This window comes from Carcharhinus amblyrhynchos, chromosome 1, assembly GCF_965287045.1.
Source record: "Carcharhinus amblyrhynchos chromosome 1, sCarAmb.v2.hapA, whole genome shotgun sequence".
Lineage (NCBI taxonomy): Eukaryota > Metazoa > Chordata > Chondrichthyes > Carcharhiniformes > Carcharhinidae > Carcharhinus > Carcharhinus amblyrhynchos.
In genome coordinates, this window is record NC_137324.1 from 153,286,459 (window position 1) to 153,310,007 (window position 23,549).

Here is a 23,549-nt window from a genome sequence, read left to right on the forward strand (position 1 = left end):
TGGATAAATACAAGAGTGTACTCGAAGAGAAACTTGGCTCAATGAAGGGAGTTAAGTGAAATTCAAGATAAAGCCTGAAAGTCAACCAAAAATCTCAAAGCAAGAGTGGTGTCATATGCAATTCATCCCAAGGTTGAAGAAGAATGGAAATGACTCATTAACACTGGTGTGCTAGAGCCGGTTACAATAAGTGACGGGCTACCCCCAACGTATCTGTCATGAAATCAGATGTTTAAGTTAATACTTACGGTGATTTTAAAACAATCATAAATCCAGTGTTGTGTGCTGATGAATATCTGCTTCCTTGAATTAAAAATTTGTTTGCTGGGTTACCAGGTGGGCAGAAATTCAGCAAGATTGATCTTTCACGAGCATATTTACAGATGCATGTGTCCACTGAATCGCAACCATTACTTACCATCATTACTCATAAAGATTTTTTTTGTTAGAAAATATTGCCTTTTGGAATAACATCTGCTCCAGCCCTGTTCCAAGATCGATGGATCATATTTTAAGTGGTCTCTCTGGTGTACAATGTTACCTGGATGATATTTTAATTACAGGGTCCAGTGAAGAAGAGTATTTGATTAATTTAGAAGCAACATTAGAATGCCTTCATGCACGTGATCTGAATTTCAAGAAAGAAAAGTATGACTTTTTTCTAATCCCCTGGTGCTGCCATAAATATTGCAGTTAGGAAAGAAGCAAGTCTATTTTCTCTTTGTATCATGGAATTAAAAAAGTCGGTAAGAATGGCTTCTAAAATGACCTTTGCACTCATATTGCTCTTAAATGGAAGAGTTGAATTTTCAAATCATCCACATTCATTAAAAAAAGACAAATTCAAGAATTGCTTCCGATACAAAATGTTTGGTAGCAGTCAGAAAGAATTGCTGACTGAATTGTAGGATAAATACTTGGAAGGAGCCTTTGTATAAGACTTAAAAATGCTCACAGGGATTGGGGTGTGCTGTTAACCAGTGAACATTCGTAGCATTGCAACCATTCAAAGCATTGCAGGCAACATGTTAAATTTATGCTCTTTTAAATTACTTCAGTGTGCAGCTAGTGCTGCTGCATTCATTGGCTGCAAACATCCGAAGAGGGCCTAAGATCATGAGTGTCTACGGTACTTGAAGGAAACCTGTACCTCATAAAGGGGGGGGTGCATTGTGGTTTCAAGAAGTGACAGTTGGGCATTCAAGGGGTTACGCATTGATGATTTCAGACTGGAAGCCTTGGTGAAAATGGTGGAAAGGAGAAAGAGGTCTGCATCTTGGGGTGGATGAATCCCTTGACACACATGCTCAGGAGACAGGGAAGAAATGGCAATGGATTTCAATCTAGGGGTATTGCTCGTTAAACAAGCATAGAGTGCAGGAAGAAGTTTAACATTCGTATTAGGTTTTTAAAGTAAGTGATGAACTTCAGTGTCATATTTTACCAGCTGCATCTGTAGTTTCATCCACGGCTCAATTCTCGACACCTCCATCACCTACCTATCAACAATCTCTAGCAATCAGGACTCATTTCTTCAACTCATGTGCTTTATCACATCCGCGCACTAAGCACTATTGTAAGCCTCATATGCGAAAGTCAAAATTGGTATATTGACAGCTATTGAACCATGACATCCATATCGCCCAAGCATATTGCACGACATTTCTTGATGCATTTCCCACTTGTTTTCAGGAGGAAGTGACTCACAACAGCAAGCAACAGCAAAAAATTGAGGAGGGCAAATGTACCTGCACTTTTTTTAACATCAGTGGAGGAGATGGTGCTGGCATCATGGAAAATGGCTTTGCTGAGGCCATGCCTACTTGCAGTGCAAAAATAATTTATGATGTGGGTATTTGCATATGAGTTCCTCTTTTTATCACACTTCTCCCTTGTTGGTCAATCATTTCTAAGATTGCAGAGGATGTTGGCATGGACATTTTACTTCCTCTTTTCCTGTCACTTCCAACCTATCTCTGTCCCTTTTATATTTCAGATACCCAAAAATTGGAACCTCCTCAGTCAGTGGAAGAAGACAAATCAGACATTAAAGATGATGAGGCACTCACCAACCCAGATACTGACAATGCATATATTTGAGTGGTTTGGAAAGGAGAGAAATCTTCATGCAATGAGGCCTTGGGCAGGAGCCAGGGCATGAGAAAAAAGAATGCAGGTGCCAGTTACTAGAGGTCTTATGGTCGCATACTAGTTTGGCTGCAGAGGACTCAGATGAGGATTTCAATGAGCAAAGCTACCAAGGGTGACTAATGGGTGTACATAATCGAAATAATCGGAAAGCCTGCAAGAAAGCACAATGTAATGATGTTATTAGAGCTTTATATAATGCTGGAACCCACCTATGGTACCTAATGGCTGATATATTGGGTTTCATTGCAGCACAAATGACTCACCAAGGGGCTGAGTGATTAAATGGATATTCAGACATTAACATCATGGCTCTTGATATCAACGTCCAAAGAGGTTCCCAGGGGTTTCATCAATTTATCAATGTGTTCTTGAGCAGATTGCAAGGATTGCTGCGATGCCTGACATCATGAAGCATAATCCTTTGTCAGGATGTCAGCATTCATGCTCCCCATCCAGCCCAAGTTGCTACAAAGCAGGCTGAGAAGATGCAGTCTGAAGCTGGACTTAGGAGTTCTAGAAGAGCTCAAGATTGCCGACAAAGACCACATGGAGTCTCTTTTCACCATTAATGTTACAACCACTGTGGACGTGCATTGTAGGAGCATGAGGAGAAGCAAAGGCATATGGCGGTGGCAATAAAGGAATGCGCTAGTATGATTATTTACATTTGTATGCATTTTGTCATGCTTTGATTTATAAATTTAGATTTTCTTTACTTGTTCCACTACCTCTTTCCTTTGACCTTGTCACACAAACACTCTCTGTCACGTAATAGCTCCCATCTTCTGTCCTATTGCAGACCTTTTGTTTTGTTCACTTTCCATCTACCGTCTTTTTGCTTGCTTAATATCTATTACACTTTTAACTTTTCCTCAATTCTGATAAAAGATTATCAACCTGCAACATTGGGTGGAATTTTATGGTCCCTCTCGCCAATCCCACTAAAGTCAGTCTTTTGAATGGCTTACTGCATTTTCTGGCTCCGCTGCCACAGGCCTTAAAATTCTGCCCACTAACTTCTTTCTTCACAGATGCTGCCTGCCCTGCTGAAATACTCATTTTCTGTTTTTATTCCTGCAGAAACTTTACTTCAGTCAGTAGGAGCTGTTACGTTCACACTTGTACTGAATCTATTTTGGGAGAGTGAAGCAGTGCTGTTGCCTTTGCCTGGCACTTCCACCATGCTAACAGCCCATATGCTGTTTTAAATGCTTATTGCATGTGCTCCAATCAGCCTGTGAAACAAGCCCCAATTCAATTCTCCATTTTTCCTCACTTGCTGTTGTCAATATTTCTCATCTACTCCAGGACCATCTGTATATCCTACTATGCCAATAACCATTCTCTCCTACCATGACCCAGAAATGCACTTCCTCAAGTTAAGAACATAAGAACATAAGAAATAGGAGCAGGAGTAGGCCAACTAGCCCTTCGAGCCTGCCCCGCCATTCAATAAGATCATGGCTGATCTGTCGTGGCTCAGTTCCACATTCCCGCCCTCTCCCCATAACCCTTAATCCCCTCTCTTATCAAAACCCATCAACCCGCGTCTTAAAAATATTTAGCGAGGTAAGTGATTTTACCTCTCACAAAGCTTTGGAAACCCAAGAATTACAATTGACACAATCTTATACTGAATCCAACATCTTTATTGAGAATTTTAAACAAAACCAATTCAATTGGGATCAATCTGAGATAATTGTAGATTGTTTGGGAGTGATTTTTGACCAAGATCTCCCTGCTTCATTCAGCAGGATGCTTCCCTTCAACACGTATCATCTGTCTTCTCAAACACTGCTGCGTGAGCTTTGATTGTGAAGAGATCATGCTTAGTCCTTTTCTGGATGTGGACTGGTTAGTGTTTCATCTTGTGTTCAGGGTCTAGATGCAGTTATTTAGAATAGAAAGACTGTATTTTATCAAAACAGTTCTTGGCAAGCATTTTTCGGTTGGGGGATGGAAGTGGCTGCGTTGATCTTTCTCTAAACCCTAACTATGACTGTAACACGACATTCTGCACTTTCTTCTCCTTCTTTAAGTGTGGTATGCTTTGTCTGTACAGTCAAGAAGCAATACTTTTCACTGTATACTAATGATGTGACAATAATCAAATCAAAAACATCAAAAGTCTGAAAATAATGTTGGAAATTTATTTCTGCGTACATTATTGAACTGCTCATCCATTTTATCAACTCAGTAAATCAATGTAAATTGTAAGCATTTTTTCTTGCTCAGAATTATAATTCTTGACAGGCAAAGGGAGTTTCAATGATTCCTTTATCCTTCTATCTTAATCTTGTTAAGTGTTGACCTATACTTTCAGTATAGTCCCTCCTGGAGCTGGATGAAGGATGACTGTAAGCCACTTTATTTCATCAGATAAGCGTGAAACACCGGTGTCTGATTTAAAGTCCATCCATTTTCAGTTTAATGCTCCAGTAATTATTTTCTGTTTCATTAACTTTTCCTAGGACAGTTTGTTTTTTCCCTGTGGCTCGTCCATTCCTTGTATTTGATTTGACCTTGTTATTTTCTCCTCTTGTGGGCTGCATGTGTTTTCAATCAGCAGACAACTTTATAATGTTTTTACTTTCAACGGTTGTGGCACTCTGCTCCCCCGCTAGGCATTCTTCCTGCTTATGCAGGCCTTTCCTGCCACAGCAATTTCAAAATGGGAGTTGGTGCACTTTTCCCCGACTTTGTAGACTTTGTTTCAATGTGGTATCTCTTTTCCCAACTACTAAATGATGTTGTATTAATCTCTGAGAATTCTGTAGTCACAATTTTCTGTTGGCCTGTACAGGTCTTTTATGAATGTCTCCATGCTTTCACCCTTTTTTTGTTTTTTCTTTTTAAGTTTTGCACTTTTGGTGATTACATTTTTTCAAAAACTGAAGTACAAATTGAATGCCTGGAGAACTTCATCATAGGAGCTTGAAGCCTCATTGACTCCTTCTTATTGCTATTACATTATTTGCAATAGCTCCTACTACATAAGAGGAAAGCACTGACCCAATTGTTTTGTTCCTTTTTGTACAAATGTGAAGTTGTTCTGTATCTGCAAAATTTATTCTACCAATGGTCCTAGTGTTGAGTGTGTTGTGAGCCTTCAGCACTTCAGTAGGTCTCTGGGAATGGTAATATACACTCGATGCTTGTCCTAAGCTCTGGATCTGTTGCTGCTTCAGTAGTTTGGTTTGTATATTGTGATCTGTGCTGACTGCTGGGTTTGAATCTCAGATAGCATCTGCTGCACTCACAACGCTGTGGGTTCTCAGGTTGGTCTTCAGTTGTTTAATCTTTCTTCCGAGGATCTGTAGGTCAGTCAGGTCTGCAGTCTTCCATTGCGGCTTTTCTGGATTTTTACTTCCTTGCTCCATGTTTGTGGGTCTAAATGGGATTCTTAACAGTTTGCCTGTTTACCTAAGAAAGCAACTTTAGACTGTTCACAAATGACATTCTTGTTTATTTACAGATCTATGTCCCTCTCAGTAATTCTACAAAGATTGGACTTCTCCTTCTGCCCAGATCGCCATTATGTAATCATAATAACATCATAATTTCATCAGTATCAGACGCTTCTCATTTTAACCCTTGAGTTAATTGAGACCATGATGAAGTGTTGGTTTGGTTATTGTATTCCAGGGTGAGGGAGATGATTGAGCAGATTAGTCGGTGGTCAGTCCAGCAGTTGGCTCCGCTCATGGTGCAAGTGATGTGGACCTCTTTGCAGTTGCTTGCTCTGGTGATAATAGTCTATTATCAGGATCCAGGATCTCCTTGACCACAAACTCTGGGTGTTTCTGAACTGGAAGCTCTATGAAAACTGACGTGAGAGGAAAAATGCCTACAGGCAACTGAAGGCCGAGGTCCAACAAAGAACCTGCAACCTAAAGAACAGATGGTGGGTGCAAAGAGCATAGGAGACCCAGAAACTCACCAAGAACCACTACATGAGCGGCTTCAGTGCAACTAAAACCATCTATGATCCGAGCACCAAAGGACCCACCTCACTGAGAGCCAGAATGGAGAGGTGCTTATTAAAGACAGAGAGGCAGTCAATGCCCATTAGAGAGAGCACTTCAACCAGCTCCTCAACCAAGACGTAGCCTTTGACACAAGTGCCCTTGACATCATCCTGCAACACGCTATCTGCCACCGCCTCAGTGCAACACCAGCTCGCCATGAAGTCAAAAAAGCCATTTGGCAGTTGAAAAACAAGGCGGCCTTGGTGCAGAAAGAATTCCCATGGAGGTATTAAAATGCAGCAGAGAGGCACTCTTGACTAGAATCAACAACGTCATTACCCTTGTCTGGAAGGAAGAGAGCATGCTGGGAGATCTCAGAGACAACATAATTGTGACCAGGTCTGACTGTGGAAATTACAGAAAGATTCTCCATCTTCCTTGCAGCAACACTCCATCCCATCACTTTGAAGCTCCCCGTCAGAGTGGAGCTAACCTACAGGACAAGTGGAAAACTGATCAACTTCTGATGCTTCTAGACCAAAACCAAGACTACCCCAAATATTGTCATTGAGCCGCAGTACACAGGCTATGACTGTGTGCACACTCATGAGTCCAATCTACTAACTATCATCGACATATTCACTGTGTCACGTAAGAGAATGGGCCTCAGGCTAATCATTTGGAAAACAAAGCTCTGCAGTCTGCTCCTGTCAGGACCATGGTGTCAAAAGTGGATCGTTTCCCATATCTTGGAAGCCTCTTTTTGGCACGAGTACAGATCGACAGTGAAGTTCAGTATTGACTCCAATGCGCCAGTGCAGTCTTCAGATGCCTCAGGAGCAGAAAGTTCAAAGCTTGAGACCTCAGATCCAGCACAAGCTCATGGTCTACAAAGCAACCGTGATCCCCAGCCTCCTGTATGCATCAGAAACATGTACAATATACAGCAGACACTTCAAATGCCTGGAGAGAGCATAAGAACTAGAGCAGGAGTAGGTCATCTGGCTCCTCAAGCCTGCTCTGCCATTCAGTAAGATCATGGCTGATTTTTTTGTGGACTCAGCTCCACTTGCCTGCCCACTCACCATAACCCTTAATTCCTTTACTGTTCAAAATTCTCAACTGCTTCACTGAGGAGGGAACTCCACAGATTCACAACCCTTTGTGTGAAGAAGTTCCTCCTAAATTCAGTCCTAAATCTGCTGTCCCTTATTTTGAGGCCATGCCCCCTAGTTCTAGTTTTACCTGCCAGTGGAAACAACTTCCCTGCTTCTGTCTTATCTATTGCCTTCATAATCTTATATGTTTCTATAAGATCTCCCCTCATTCTTCTGAATTCCAATGAGTATAGCCCCAGTGTATTCCCCCCATAACCCAAACCTCTCAACTCCGAAATCAACCTAGTGAATCTTCTCTGCACCCCCTCCAGTGCCAGTATATCCTTTCTCAAGTAAGGAGACCAAAACTGTATGCAGTACTCTGGGTGTGGCCTCACCCAGCACCTTATGCAACTGCAACATAACCTTATTGTTTTTAAACTCCATTCATCTAACAATGAAGGACAAAATTCCATTTCCCTTCTTAATTACCTGCTGCACCTGCAAACCAACTCCCTGCATGTTGAAATTTTTTACCATTTAAATAAGAGTCCATTTTGCTGTTACTCCTACCAAATGGATGACCTTGCATTTATCAACATTGTACTCCATCTGCCAGACCCTTGCCCATTCACTTAGACTATCTATATCCCTTTGCAGACTTTCAACATCCTCTGCACACTTTGCTCTGCCACTCATCTTAGTGTCATCTGTGAATTTTGACACACAACATTTGGTCCCCAATTCCAAATCATCTATGTAAATCATAAAGAATTGCAGTCCCACTGATCCCTGAGGCACACCACAAGCCACTATCGCCAACCAGAAAAACACCCATTTACTCCCACTCTTTGCTTTCTGTTAGTTAACCAATCCTCTATCCATGCTAATACATTACCCATAACACCATGCAACCTTATCTTATGCAGCAGTCTTTGGTGCAACATCTTGTCAATTGCCTTCTGGAAATCCAGATACACCACATCCACAGGTTTCCCATTATTCATTGCGCATATAATGTTCTCAAAGAATTCCACCAAATTAGTCAAACATGAACTGCCTTTCATGAGCCCATGCTGCGTCTTATCAATGGGACAATTTATATCCAGATGTTTTGCTATTTCTTCCTTGATGATAGATTCAAGCATTTTCCCTAGTTAAGCTAACCTGACTATAATTACCCACCTTTTGTCTACCTCCTTTTTTAAAAGTGGCGTCACATTTGCTGTTTTGCTAATTGTGGGAATCACCCAGAGTCCAGTGAATTTTGGTATATTATCACTAATGCATTTGCTATTTCCCCTGCCATCTCTTTTAGTACCCTGGGATGCATTCCATCAGGGCCAGGAGACTTGTCTATCTTTAGCCCATTAGTTTGCCCAACACTACCCTTTCGTGATAATAGCTTCTAGTCCTCACCTGCCATAGCCTTCCTGTTATTAATTTTTGGCATGTTATTTGTGTCTTCTACTGTGAAGACCGACACACAGTATCTGTTTAATGCCTCAGCCATTTTCTTATTTCCAGTTATTACATCTCCCTTCTCAACTTCTAAAGGACCAACGTTTACTTTAGCCACTCTTTTTCATTTTATATATTTTGTAGAAACTTTTGCTGTCTATTTTTATATTCTGAACTAGTTTACTCTCAATACGTCTTACTTTTCTTTATAGCTTTTTTCGTGGCTTTCTCTTGACCTTTAAAGATTTCCTAATCCTCTAGATATGGCGGAGGTCTTGAATAACGTTTTTGTTTCGGTCTTCACGGAGGAGGACGTGAATAATTTGCCGGATGTTAGAGATGGAAAGATGGTAGGACTGGAGGGTCTTGATGACATTACTGTTACTAGAGAGGTGGTGCTCGACAGACTGGAGGGGCTGATTGTGGACAAGTCCCCAGGTCCGGATGGAATGCATCCGAGGGTCCTGAAAGAAATGGCGGAGGTGATAGTGGATGCCTTGGTGGTTATTTTCCAGACGTCGCTGGATTCCGGGGAAGTGCCGCAAGGTTGGAAAACGGCTAATGTTACACCGTTGTTTAAGAAGGGTGCCAGGCAAAAGGCGGGGAATTATAGGCCTGTTAGTTTAACGTCTGTTGTAGGTAAAATGTTAGAATCCGTCATCAAGGAGGAAATATCGAGGCATCTTGAGGGGAACTGCTTGATAGAGCAGACGCAGCACGGTTTCCTTAAAGGGAAGTCGTGTCTGACAAATTTACTGGAGTTCTATGAGGATGTGTCTAGGGCGGTGGATAGAGGGAGCCGGTGGATGTGGTCTTTTTGGATTTTCAGAAGGCGTTTGACAAAGTACCTCACAAGAGGTTATTACAGAAGGTCAGGGGGCATGGAGTTGGGGTAGGGTGTTAGCGTGGATAGAGGACTGGTTGTCAAATAGGAGGCAGAGAGTGGGGGTCAATGGGTGCTATTCGGATTGGCGGATGGTGACTAGTGGAGTGCCCCAGGGGTCGGTGCTGGGGCCTCAGCTATTTACCATTTATATAGATGATCTGGAGGAGGGAACCGAGTGTAGGGTGTCGAAATTTGCTGATGACACCAAAATTGGTGGAAAGGCAAATTGTGCGGAGGGTATGGGGGAGAGTCTACAGAAGGATCTAGATAGGCTGGGCGAATGGGCCAGGAAATGGCAAATGGAATTTAATGTTGGCAAGTGCGAGGTGGTCCACTTTGGTAGGAATAATGGTAGGAAGGATTATTACTTACGTGGAGAAAAACTGCAGCAGGCGACGGTGCAGAGGGACCTCGGGGTCCTTGTGCATGAGTCGCAAAAACCCAGCTTGCAGGTGCAGCAGGTGGTCAGGAAGGCGAATGGGATGCTGGCCTTCATCGCAAGGGGGATTGAATATAAAAGTAGGGAGGTCTTGCTGCGGCTGTATAGGGCATTGGTGAGGCCGCAGCTGGAGTACTGTGTGCAGTTTTGGGCGCCGTACTTACGCAAGGATATTTTGGCCTTGGAGGGAGTGCAGAGGAGGTTTACTAGGCTGATGCCGGAGTTGAGGGGGTTGAGCTATGAGGAGAGGCTGAATAGATTAGGCTTGTACTCGTTAGAGTTTAGAAGAATGAGGGGAGATCTCATTGAGACGTATAAGATGATGATTGGGATGGATAGGATAGAGGTGGAGAGACTCTTCCCGCTCAGAAAGGATAGTAGGACTAGGGGGCATAGCCTCAAGATAAAGGGGGGCGGTTTAGAACGGAGTTGAGGAGGAACTTCTTCACTCAAAGGGTGGTGAATCTCTGGAATTCTCTGCCCGTTGAAGTGGTGGAGGCTGCCTCGCTAAATATTTTTAAGACGTGGGTTGATGGGTTTTTGATGAGAGAGGGGATTAAGGGTTATGGGGAGAGGGCGGGAATGTGGAACTGAGCCAAGACAGATCAGCCATGATCTTATTGAATGGCGGGGCAGACTCGAAGGGCTAGTTGGCCTACTCCTGCTCCTATTTCTTATGTTCTTATGTTTCCCACTAATCTTTGCTACTTTGTATGCATTTATATCCAGAGACATGACCAATGCTGCTATCACAAAATCCTGCAAATCTACTGGCAGGATAGGTGTACCAATGTGAGCATCCTCTCCTAGATTCATATCCCCACCATCGAGGCCCTGGTCATATTTGACTAGCTACAATAGATAGGTCACATTGTCCACATGCCTGACACAAGATTCCCGAGACAAGTGCTTTACTCCAAGCTCCACAATGGCAAGTGATCACTCGGAGGATAGAGGAGAATAAATGCAACATCGCCATTGCCACATCAGAATTGATTGCCTTAGAAGTATACACGAAGGCACCAATCACCTTAGGCGTCATTGGGTGGAACAAGCAGAGGCCAAACATAAACAGTGGAAAGAGAGCATAGAATCCAGAGTTTCACCCATGCATCTCATCAGACTCCACCTGCCAAGCCTGTGACAGAATCTTCTGCTCCAGGATTGGACTATTCAGTCACCACAGAATCCATCTCCCCAGAGTGGAAGCAAGTCATCCTCAATCCCGAGGGACTGCCAAAGGAGAAGTGTGTAATCCCAAATTGTGTTCCATTGGCTTATAGCCATATAAGGACTTCTTCCTGACCCGCTGTGATTATCTGTCTGGCTTTGATCATTTTTCTGCTATTAACTTTTACTTCAGTGTAAATTGTCCTTTTGGTGAAATTTGTTCTTTTCAATTCAGCTGATATTGCATAAAAACATAAGAAATAGGAGCAGGAGTAGGCCATCTAGTCCTTCGAGCCTGCCCCACCATTCAATAAGATCATGGCTGATGTGAAGTGGATCAGTTCCACTTTCCCGCTTTCTCCCCATAACCCTTAATTCCCTTGTCTATCAAAAACCCATCTACCCGTGACTTAAATATATTTAGCGAGGTAGCCTCCACCACTTCAACGGGCAGAGAATTCCAGAGATTGAGTGAAGAAGTTCCTCCTCAACTCCGATCTAAACTGCCCCCCCCCTTATCTTGAGGCTGTGCCCTCTAGTCCTGCTATCCTTTCTAAGCGGGAAGAATCTCTCTACCTCTACCCTATCCACCCCCTTCATTATCTTATACGTCTCTATAAGATCCCCCCTCATCCTTCTAAACTCCGAGTACAGACCCAGTCTATTTAGTCTCTCTTCATAATCCAACCCCCTCATCTCCGGTATCAGCCTAGTGAACCTCCTCTGCACTCTCTCCAAGGCCAATATATCCTTCCTCAAGTGCGACGACCAAAACTGCACACAGTACTCCAACTGCGGCCTCACCAGTACCCTGTACAGTTGCAGCAAGACCTCCCTACTTTTATATTCTATCCCCCTCGCTATGAAGGCCGGCATCCCATTCGCCTTCTTGATCACCTGCTGCACCTGCAGACTGGGTTTTTGCCACTTGTGCACAAGGACCCCCGTAGCATGCTGCAGCTTTTCGCCTTTTAAATAATAATCCCTCCTGCTATTATTTCTGCCAAAGTGGATAACCTCACACTTGCCAACATTATACTCCATCTGCCAGGTCCTCGCCCACTTGCTTAGCCTATCCAGATCCCTCTGCAGACTTTCCACACCCTCCATGCAATTTGCTTTTCCATTCATCTTCGTGATATCACTTTATCATACGCATCTTGTTTTCACATAACAAATATTGCTCTGAGCTTGTAGCTAGTCCCCTTGTTTTTACCAGTTTTTAGCCAAGTTTGACTTTGTCAATTGGTAAACACTAAGTACAGTAAGTGCTTTCAACTGACCTAGAACCAGAAGCTTGGTTTGGTGTCAGTGATAATTTTATGCAGCTTTACATGGCTGAAAATGGATTAACGTGAATAATGAACATTTTAGTCAATGTTTAGTTCAAACAGCTAGAAGTGACTAAATGTTGGTGTACAATACTCAGCTTCCAGTAAATTAAAGCTTATAAAATGTGCTAATGGGGATCCTTGCACCTTGAAAAAATTCCTTAAGTATTCCCACAAATGCTTGTAAATGACTACAAGTCGTGTAAAACTGCAATGGTGATTCATTCAACCTTGCGCCTTTGTTGATGGCTTCTAACATGATGTTATTTAAACTAATGAAGAAGATTGAAGAAACTCAATTTGTGCTTGAAATTCTTGGGATTTTTCACTGATTTGACCTATTTTATGTAAATTGCACTGAAAAAACTGGGGGGAACTCCTGCCATATAAATTTATACCGAATCTTTTCACAGTTTGCTATTTTACAAATTTATTTGCAGGAAACCTACTGATGAGTGTTAAAAGCTAAGAAAAATATTGCAGCAGTGTATCTGACATATTGATGTATCTTGAGAAATTAGCTACGATGGACATTTTCAGATATTGCAGTCCAAATTCAGCGTAGAATGATGTTACCCTTGCTTTTGGGTGGAGGCTTGGGTCTTCAAGTAAAACCTTTAATTCTGGTTTTGAAATCCTATCAGTGGGAGAATGGATGGGATAGTTGAGGGTCAATATTTGCTCTCAGAAAGGGATATGAGAGTTATACCTGTTGCTGTTTCTGTTGTCCTCCATGGAGTTGTAAACAGACGTTTTACAGTTTGGAACGAAAAGATTCTAGTGACTAAATTTGCTTCAAGGTTCTTGTCGTATGACTGCTGCTTGGTATTTTGCCTCAGTAGGAAATGAGGAGACTCCTTTTTTTCAATTTTTCATAGGCTTATCAAATTTAATGTACATTTATTTGGTGTCTTTCCAGCATGTGATCTTTCTTCATAAACCTTAAAAACCATTATCACATGAAAGTATTACTAGATTTGAATTAACCCTGTTATTGTCTTTTCCTCCCTCTTTGTTTGATTGCCAATGTTTTATGCTGTTTATCAATCCAGCATAGCGCTGACTGGTCTAAAGGGTTAATGTTTGAGTTTAATCTGTCTTTCACTTTTCAACTCATTGACTTAATGTACTTTTTCAGCATTTTCTGCACTTCTGATTACTTGTATTTTATCCACACTTTCCAAATCTTTTTTCAAACTTTAATTCTTTTAGTTTTTCAATTTTATGACAACTGATAACTTCATTAGTGGATTAGTGGCATTTATTGAGTTTTATGAGTGAATGCTGAACTAACAGTGAATTTTGCACATTTGCACTATCTTGGATTGGCAATACGTACTGATATTAATTGACCTTAAGGTTTCCAAGCTCTAAAGTATGGTGCACTGACAGGAGGGGCTGAAACACTTTCTATGGTATAAATCTCTATGAATGTTAATATTACGACCTACATGTAAAATATTTGTGTTCACCTACACGAATTGAACTTTTGTGTCTGTAATGTTGTCCATTGTGCAACAGTGAGCATAAACGTTGCTGATCAACATCCCCACTAGATTGTGAGGCAGACTTTATCTCACTTTCTACTTTAAGTTTCCAATAGCTTTTAAGAGTTTTTTTCTTGCTTTATTATGTGGCACTGCTCCATGATGGGCTATTCAGCTTCTTTACTCCAACCAACTCAAATCTGTGTCTCTGAAAATCAGCAGCTGGCTTTCTTACATTACCAAGTTGAATATTTACATGTAGGAAACTGATTTTAAAAGTCTCCCTGACAACATTTCCAAAGCTTCTTTCACCACTTCTTCTGAACACGCAGGGAAAGACAAAATCTACTTTTAGTTGTTGAAGAGTTTTAGACATTTTTATAGGAGGAGAGACAGACAAAAGTGTGATGAGAAGAGATGCGTTTTAGTGGTTGCAAAATGGACTGGGAAATATGCAAAAGAAAAAGACAGGGTTGCAGAGACTTAAACGGGAAAAGAAAGATTAAGAAAGCCAGTTGAATACATATGTCAACAATGAAAATTCAGAAGCTAAAAATAAAGAGGGGGACAGAGTAGTAAAGGAAAAACAGAAGGAAGTGTAAGTAGAAAACAGGCAAGAAAAATTGGTCTGCAAGCAAATTCATAGAAAATCAACAAGCTAAATTTTAATTTTCCTTATGAATTTTCAACATGTTTAATTTGATTAACTAGAGTATTTAAAATTCACTGTCTGACAAGAAAGCCAACTATTGTGTATTAGTTTTGATTATCAGAAATATTGTAATGGAGTTGAATGTCCTAATAAAGAAAGAGCTGGAGTTGCTATGAATGTATATCCAAAGTTGACAATTTATATTATGATAAAAGCAAATTACTGCAGATGCTGGAATCTGAAACAAAAACCGAAAATGCTGAAAGATCTCAGCAGGGCTCACTGCATCTGGACAGAGGACAGAGCTAACAAAGGGTCATTCAGATTCAAAATGTTAGCTGTGTTCTCTCTCCACAGATACTGGCAGATCTGCTTAGATTTTACAGCATTTTCTGTTTTCCTTTGGAGGGTTTAGAATAGAATAGAATAGAATACTACAGTGCACAAAGAGGCCCTTTGACCCATCGAGTCTGCACCAACCACAATCCCACCTAGGCCCTACCCCCATATCCCACCTGCTAATCCCTCTAACCTACACATCTCAGGACACGAAGGGACAATTTTAGCATGGCCAATCCATCTAACCCGCATATCTTTGCACTATGGGAAGAAACCGGAGCACCTAGAGGAAACCCATGCGGACACGAGGAGAATGTGCAAACTCCACACAGACAGTGACCCAAGCCCGGAATCGAACCCAGGTCCCTGGAGCTGTGAGGTAGCAGTGCTAACCACCGTGCTACTGTGCCGCCCATTGCTAACCACTGTGTTACCGTGCCACCCATATATAATGTCTGTTGTTGCTGTCATTGGCCTTAATTAAATTTTATGCCACTGGCCATTTACGCTGAGATTAGGGGTTCCCAAACATTTGAGATCATGGGATGATAATTTGGGTTTGCCTCCTCCAAGGCAACAAAGGCAATTGTTGAGCAGAGACTCTGGTGGGACAGTCCTGGGATCAGTGCCGAGGCTCCATTGCATGCATGTACATGACTCCTGAAAATAGTTATGGACAAAGCCATTGGCCCTTGCTCAAAAACTCCCATTCCTACCAAAACCCACTCAACAGCAACACCACCACCACCACCACCCCCCCCCCCCACCCCCCCTACTCTGTGGCTGCATTAATTTTCAAGCATTAAAATAGGGACATTGTTCAGTGCTAGCTGGACTATTGATGCTTAAGCAAGGATATTAAGGCTTTGGAGAGGGTAGGGAAGAGCTTTATGAAACAGGTTCTAGGGATGAGGGATTGCGGTTATGTGAATAGGTTGGAGAAGCTGGATTGTTTTCTTAGGAGCAGAGAAGACTAAGAGGAGATTTGACAGGCATTTAGAATCATGAACTCTTTTGACAAGCAATAAAGAGAAACAGTTTCCATTGGCTAAAGAGTAGATAATGAGAAGGCATGACTCAAAACTGGATTGGCAAGAAAAGCAGATAACATGAGGAAAACCTTTTTACATCAGTGACTAGAAAGAAAATGTAGAGATGTGGAAGGAGAGGGGAATGGGGTAACTGTGTACCATGAAAGAACCAACACAGACTAGATAGAGTGAATGGCTCCCTTCCGTACTGTGTTATCCTTTGAGGAAGATATCAGAGTGTGTATAGAGTTGAAGTTTTGTTATTAAAATATAGGTAACGGTGAAAATTAAGTATGTCCTTTATTGGAAACACAGTAAGTGAATAGTAGAAATGCAGCTGAACAATTAAATCTAATAATTCACCTGTTTCCCTGACATCAGCGCTGATTCCAATGTTGCTTTCTAACAGGTGAAGTTGACAATTGAAACCTTGAGCCCTGACCCAGAAGGAGCTGGTCTGTCTCCTATTAAACCAATTCCCCCTGATAGCAATCTGGTGAAACTCTTGTGGGGTGAAGACACCACGGATCTCCAAATGGGAATTGGCAACATTCCTCATATTGCTATGTATCTAACTTTAATACTGGAATCCGAAAATTCAAAGGAAAAGGTATGTGGAAATTGTCGTTATGAAGTGTTTTAAAAAGTTGGAAAGGCTGATTTTATGAAATCATTTTACAGTTGATAGGTCACGTACCTTTTATCCATCAATGTAAAAGCCAAATGCATCTAAAAACCACACTTTTGGACTTGATTAGTTGTGGAAAGACTAGTTTGTCTAGTTTACCTTGCAATTTTTGCAGTGACCATGTCAAAAAGCAACTTATTACAGGCACCCTGTATTTGTTATTCAGTAGTACATCTTACTTTTCTAGCCATTTTATTTATATTAAACTATAACTATCCCAGGATGAGGCTATTGTCATGTAAGTTTATATGCGCTATCCGAAAACTGAAATGATTTGAAATCCAATCAGCCCCAAATGTTTTGGATAAAGGATACTTCACTTGTACAGAAGTACTTGGTAAAGGTAAGTCTGTCTACTATAACTAAGATGTGGGTATGCCGGTGTTGGACTGGCGTAAACACAGTAAAAAGTCTGACAACACCAGGTTTTAGTCCAACCGATTTATTTGATAATACTCACAAGCTTTCGAGGTTTCCCTCTTCACCTGACGAAGAGGGAAACCTCGAAAGCTTGTGAGTATTATCAAATAAATCGGTTGGACTAAAACCTGGTGTTGTCAGACTTTTTACTATAACTAAGCCCCAACTAAATATTAATGCATTAGAGCATATGCTAGAACAATATTGGTCACACTTCAGCAGTACCCATGCAAAAACAATGCTCAATTATGTCTCTTTGGCATGTGAGTGGCAGAATAAAATGCACAAGTTATCTAATGATCTCTCTGGCAAGTGTTTCACCTCTATCGCTGCAACTAATTGCAGTGTTCTTTAGAAGGTATTCCAAGGGTGGAGTTGGAGTAATGGCATCAGGGCCTCCTAGCAACCAATCATACTAAAGGATTTTTACAGACAAGGAACAAAAAACAATAAAATAAAATCATTTAATTTTTTTGCATAAAGCAAATTAAAGATTGAGACATACACGAGAGGTAAAAGTAGAAACTAAAACATTGTGGGAAAACTTATTAAAACTTATTAATAACTAGATTTTTTTTAGTTTGTTTAATGTGATGACACTCCATTATTGTAAAGTTATTTTTTCAGGACAAATTCTGTTATCTGTCAGATTTTCTTAAATGCGTTGCTTTTGAAAACTTACCTCATTTGAACAAGGTCTAACATTTTATGGGGTTTCGAATAGCAATGTGGGAAGAGGATGGTTGCAATTCTGTTGATATATATGAATCACTGTGCTGTCATTTTGAATATTAAAGCTTATGTATTTGATTGATTTATTGCCTGCTCCATCAGTTTATTTATTCTTTTATTATGACTGTAGTAATTAAGCCAAAGTATCACCATGCTCATCTTGTCTATTAGACCCATCTTCTCTCTCAACCCTGTTTTCTCACAAAAGTATTGACAATCCAACTTCCCAACCTGGCTCAACGTTAGCTGATATTGTTAACAGTTCTCGCTCCTCAGGTACTATCCGTTTCCTCTTAATCCTCCATCGTCAACAGACAAAAGCCACTCAACTCAGCTGTCCTTGCAAATATACCACCATGTTCTCAACCACGTTTTCCTCTCTAAAGCCCTTGAGTGTGTTGTCACCACCCAAATTCCACACCTTTCCTGCAAATTGATGTTTCAATTCTGTCAATCAGGCTTCTGTCCCACTAATTTACAAAAGCAGCCCTCACCAGTGTAATTATGGAAAACTATCCTTCCTGATTCTTCTTGACCTATTTGCAGTCTTCCACACCATCTTCCTCCAACATCCTTCCTCCATTATCTAGCTGGGTGGAACTGTCTTTTCGGCATTCCATGTTTATGTATCTGATCATAGACAATGGCTGTAATGACTGCTTTTCCAACTGAAGTCCCCCATGGACCTATCCTTGGGTTCCTTATTTCGCATCTTACATGCAGTCCCTTGGCGACATCATGTAAGCCACACTGTCGAGTTCTGTTTGTATATGATGACAGTCAGGTCCATTTTACCATCACCTCTCTTGACCAGTGTTGCCATCATTCTTGTGATTTCTTTTCAACTTCTTGTGCGTACTTACCTTGGTGGGACCTTCCTTCACCTTACCTTTCCCACCGTTCATGAGGAAGTTAGTGATACCCTCCATTAAACCTATTCCCCAGGCACGACTATCAGGATCGTTCCTCATGTTTAAAAACCTCTCAGCCTGTGTAAGTTGATCGCCCACCTCCCTATGTTTAGGGATTAGAGCTGGGGGTTGGCTGATTAATCCTGCATGTGGGATCGGGTCCATGACGTCTGCCTCATCTGGATCCTGGTCTTGTTTGGAGTCCGGGGGATTTTCCACAACAGCTGCCAGTGCTACAGCCTGTGCCTTGCATTTATTTTCCAACAACCTGCGCTTATCAGATTTGTTATACTGCTTGTCCAACATTCAGTATTGGATGAGCAGAAATTTCCTCCAATTAAATACTGAGAACTGTGTGACCATTGCCTTTGGCCACTGCCACAAATTCAGCTCCGACCTCTGCTCCCATCTCCCTGATAACTATGCAAAGTTGAGCTAAACAGTTTACAACCATTGATGTTTGATTGTGAGATGAGCTTGTGATCCAGTCCACTACTAGGACTGCCTACTTTGACCTCAGTGACATCAACTTTGGAGTTCATTTGCTTGCCGACACACCTCACTCCCAACTATGCGACTCCCAGCAATGCTGTGCTCTTCTGTAAATACTCACTGCCCCAGCCCTCTCTGCTCGCCTTTGGGGATGAGCCTTGGCAGGGAAAACATTGTGGGAAGAGGGAGGATGTGAACAATGTCAGAGCATGAGACTGTGCTGTTTGGAGGTTGACAGCTCAGTTTAAAACAGGATAAGTGAATGAACTGAAGACAGACCTTTATGTTACCGCTTAATGCCAGTCACCCTTAATTGTCTTCAAAATTAATATTTTGAAATGCTGAATTAGATTCTACAAATTCAAACAAAAACGGGATTAGTAGACTTATCTATGAAACTATTTTCAAAATCTTAATGTATCCAGATCCCCAACCCCTTGCCGGGGATTCGCAAGCATTGCCCCACCCTACCACTAACCCAGCTGCAGGCTTGCTATCTGCTCATAGTCTGCAACCTCCTGCAGTGTTTTCCATTCAATGGGGAGCCAAACTGGCTTGTTGGACAAAATGATGGCAACTTTTGCATTAAAATAGCACAGCAAGTAGCCCAAGCAAAATCTCTTCCCACTCACCCCCAGCTTACAAAACCCACTGCAGTCAAGATCGAGGCCATCGTGCCTGTAACCTTGCACAAGAACCATAGTTAGAAAACCTTCAATGGATCTTGTGAAGTTTGCACTTTTCAGTGGTAACCCTGTATGTTTCCTAAGATAGTAAAAGCAGTTTCTTCCTCGAGTGCAATGTTTGTTGAATTCTAAAACCTTCCTTAGTCTTAGAAGCATTCTGGAAGTACGATCATTTGCCAGAGGATTGTTTAGTATCCTAACCTCAGCCAAAATTCTGCTGTGTTCAAGCAACGACATCCAACGGCATTGTTTGGCTTATGTTAAAATGCAAACTTGAAGGATAATAATGGGGAAAAGATGAACTGTACAGGCTTGAAGATAAGCTTCAAATTCTGCTTTGACTGTAATGCTTTCTTTTAGATTTCTTCAAGTAGAATTAAATGTTTTATGCTTTGGGAGAGTGCCCCTGCTTCTGCACTTTTCTTACTTGTGTACTAAACCGTCAGGCTTTTTGTTTGTTGAGGGCAAAATGACAAGTGAAAGCTAGAGTTGAATAACTGCTTTCTCATCATTGAGAAGTGCAGAGCAGGAGGACAAGGGAGAATGAAGAACCTTTGACACAGTTTGTCTCCAGTCTCTCTGGGAAAATAGTTATTCCTTTGAACTGAGTTCCCAGTGACAGAGATGCAAAAACATTTTCCTTCACTGTTGTGGGATTTGTAATGATGAATACTCGTTGATAAATAGTAGGAGTTGGGGTTAATAGGAGGTTCTGTGAAATAAACTTTGCCAATTTAGTTTGTTAATTCCTTTCCATAATTTTTAAAGTTTGTTGCATTGTTCTAAATCTTTGCAATCCCCTCCTACCCCTTCCCTCCCTCCCCCACCACCGGTGGGATATTCCCTTGTGTTAAGAGCTAAAGGTGGGACATAGTGATGGGGGATGAGGTAGTGATTCTGTAACCTTGAAATTTTCTTTTCAAACCATTTCACTAGAATATTTTTCTAGTATAGAGATGTATGTGATTCAAACCGGGCTTTGTATTGGGTCATTTTTATTGCTCCCATTGAAAAATGCTGTGTAGATATTTTTGTTTTGAGTGACTTGTAACAGTTTCAGGCTTGAAAGTTATTGAAAAGTTATTTTTGAAACACAAAGAATAATGAATGATAATCTTTCCTACTAAATAAAGTCAGCTGTATGAAAGCCACCTTCAAAGGCTTTATCGGTGTGTGATTATAAATCTGCAAAGTACAGTATTTACATTAACTGCTTTAAGATATGTTGCCATAGAAAACCTTTCAAGTAACAGCATTAGCTCCTTTCCATTTTAGAGCTAGGTAAATAAGATTTTAAAAGTGTTTCTGAGTAGTTTTTTAAAAGTTTCATTATTCTGGTGTTCTCTCTGCAAATTGGCTGTTAAAGATTTAACACTAGAATATAACCATGAACTGGATAGCTTTAATTTGAAAATTACCTTAATGCGATACAATGAAAATTATAGTGTACAATTGATTATTATGTAATTGATTTATAAAACATTGTCTCAACTGTAGTCCTTGCCCTGTCTGCCCTGTGCCATCATACCATTACAATTTTTTCTTTTAATTGTGTCAACTACTATCCTGATTTCTGGACTAACAAAGCAAAAAGTGTTAACTGAACCAATTCCTTCTAAACACTACAGAATTTGTCTGTTGGGCTCAATTTTCTAAATGTGACATTGAACAAAGCTAAATCTGAAATAGTTAAAATCATAGAATCCTACAGTGCAGAAGGAGGCCATGCAGCACATCAAATCTGCACAGACCACAATCCCACCCAGGCTCTATCCCCGTAACCCCATACATTTACCATAGTTCATACCCTTGGCACTAAGGGGCAATTTAGGATGGTCAATCCACCTAACCTGCATTGGAGCACCCAGAGGAAACCCATGAAGACAGTGACCCAAGCCAGTAATTGAACCCAAGGTCCCTGGTGCTGTGAGGCAGCAGTGCCACCCTGTTGCTTTCACGATGGCTTTTTCACCTTTTAAAAAAAAGTGAAACCTCACTTTACAGTTTTTAATACTAAACAGTGACCAGTTGTATTAATCAGATGTCACAGCAATTATCTCATGAATACGGGAACCATTGTTTTGTGGAATATTCGTTATTGGTGTCAATCCTGTTCTTATTCTTTTCAGTCATATTCTTAAAAAGATCTTACGCATTTTGTTTTTAATAACCAATCAACTAGGTGCCAACTGGAAGTATAGGTATATATTTATGATGGCATAGAAGCTTAGAATAGTAGCTACTGGTAACAAATTAAGTATTGAAATTGTGATTAGAATACTAAATTTAACATGGTGAAGTGTTTGAATTAACAAGATCTGTATTTTGCCCATAAAATGGTGCCTGTGTTGACTTCAAAGCTTCTCACAAAGGTATTAGTGATCTCTGTGGCATTGTTTTCCCCTTTCTGACAGTAGTTTAAGTATGGCTGTAAGTCAAGGTGATGTCATGACATGCAACAGCAGTGTGTCAGCATGCAGTAAATAGCCACTCGGTGTTAAGACTATTTAAAATCCTTCACTTGCGGTTTACTTCCTCAGTTAAATAAATAATTATAATTGGATTAAGCTAAGAGCTAAACTAAAGATAAATTTCAAACTGACTATTTCAAAAGTGATATCTGACATTCCACAAACTCCCACATGCTGCAGCCTTGACACATCACCTGACCTGCTATACTTATGAGCTGTGATCAATTAATTCACTCATTCACTTATTTATTTTCTTTGGGATATTTATCAATCTGATCTCAAACAGTATTAAACCTTTGGAAAATAGATCTTGAGCACTTACTGGATATTCACCAGATGCTCACTTCCTCCTCCATAGTAGAGCAGAAACTTCAGCTTCTCATCAAACTCTGTCTGAAATTGCACTCAGTACAGAGCTGTTCAGCATTGTCAACATTTATGTGGAACCTGATGTCATGGCTTTTGATTATGCTATCAAGTAACCCCTCTGTATTAATATCCATATATTTTATTATTTACTTTTTCTCGACTTAAAAATGTCTTTTCATCTGTATGAATTTGTTAGTACTGTGTGCCCCTCTGAAGTTCGGAGCAGCATGTCTGTCGAGTAGGACATCACTGTTCCTTCGTCTACTGCAGCCTTTTACATCATGCTTTTAGTGAAATTCAGATGTCCCAGTTTATACTTCATGATTGCAGTGCTTGGGATGTTCCAATACTTAAAATACCGACTAATACCATTGACTAGCATCACTGACTGAACCTACATCAGGCTGTTATTTAGGTAACATTAAATGGGGTTTATTTCCTGTGCGTTACATATTTGTGTACTTTGAAAATTCAGACTTTAAATGGTAAAAAAGACATTGATCTGGCTAATCCACAAAACACAAACATTTTTTTAAATGTGCTGGAGGTGGATTATGTACGGTGTGCTAATGTTGGCAGTTAGTTGCATTTTGGGTTTAGCTATAATTATATGAAGCATTTCTTATTTTTCAACAGCAAGAAATTCTTTACCAGTATCCAATGACTAACGTATCTCAAACGTTGAAAAATGTTCGAGGAATATTTCTTACACTATGTGACATGCTGGAGAATATAACTGGGGGACAAACTATCAGGTGACCATAACAT

At 40.8% G+C, this 23,549-nt stretch overlaps 1 protein-coding gene across 2 annotated transcripts in view; it reads left to right on the forward strand.

Moving 5' to 3' along the window:
• intu (inturned planar cell polarity protein) overlaps positions 1-23,549 on the forward strand; it is a 97,800-nt gene that overhangs the window by 38,906 nt on the left and 35,345 nt on the right. For both annotated transcript variants that reach the window (XM_080193748.1, XM_080193759.1), the window contains 2 exons: positions 16,422-16,622; positions 23,418-23,536. In XM_080193748.1, coding sequence (XP_080049874.1) covers positions 16,422-16,622; positions 23,418-23,536 — 320 coding nt within the window. The remainder of the gene's footprint in view (positions 1-16,421; positions 16,623-23,417; positions 23,537-23,549) is intronic.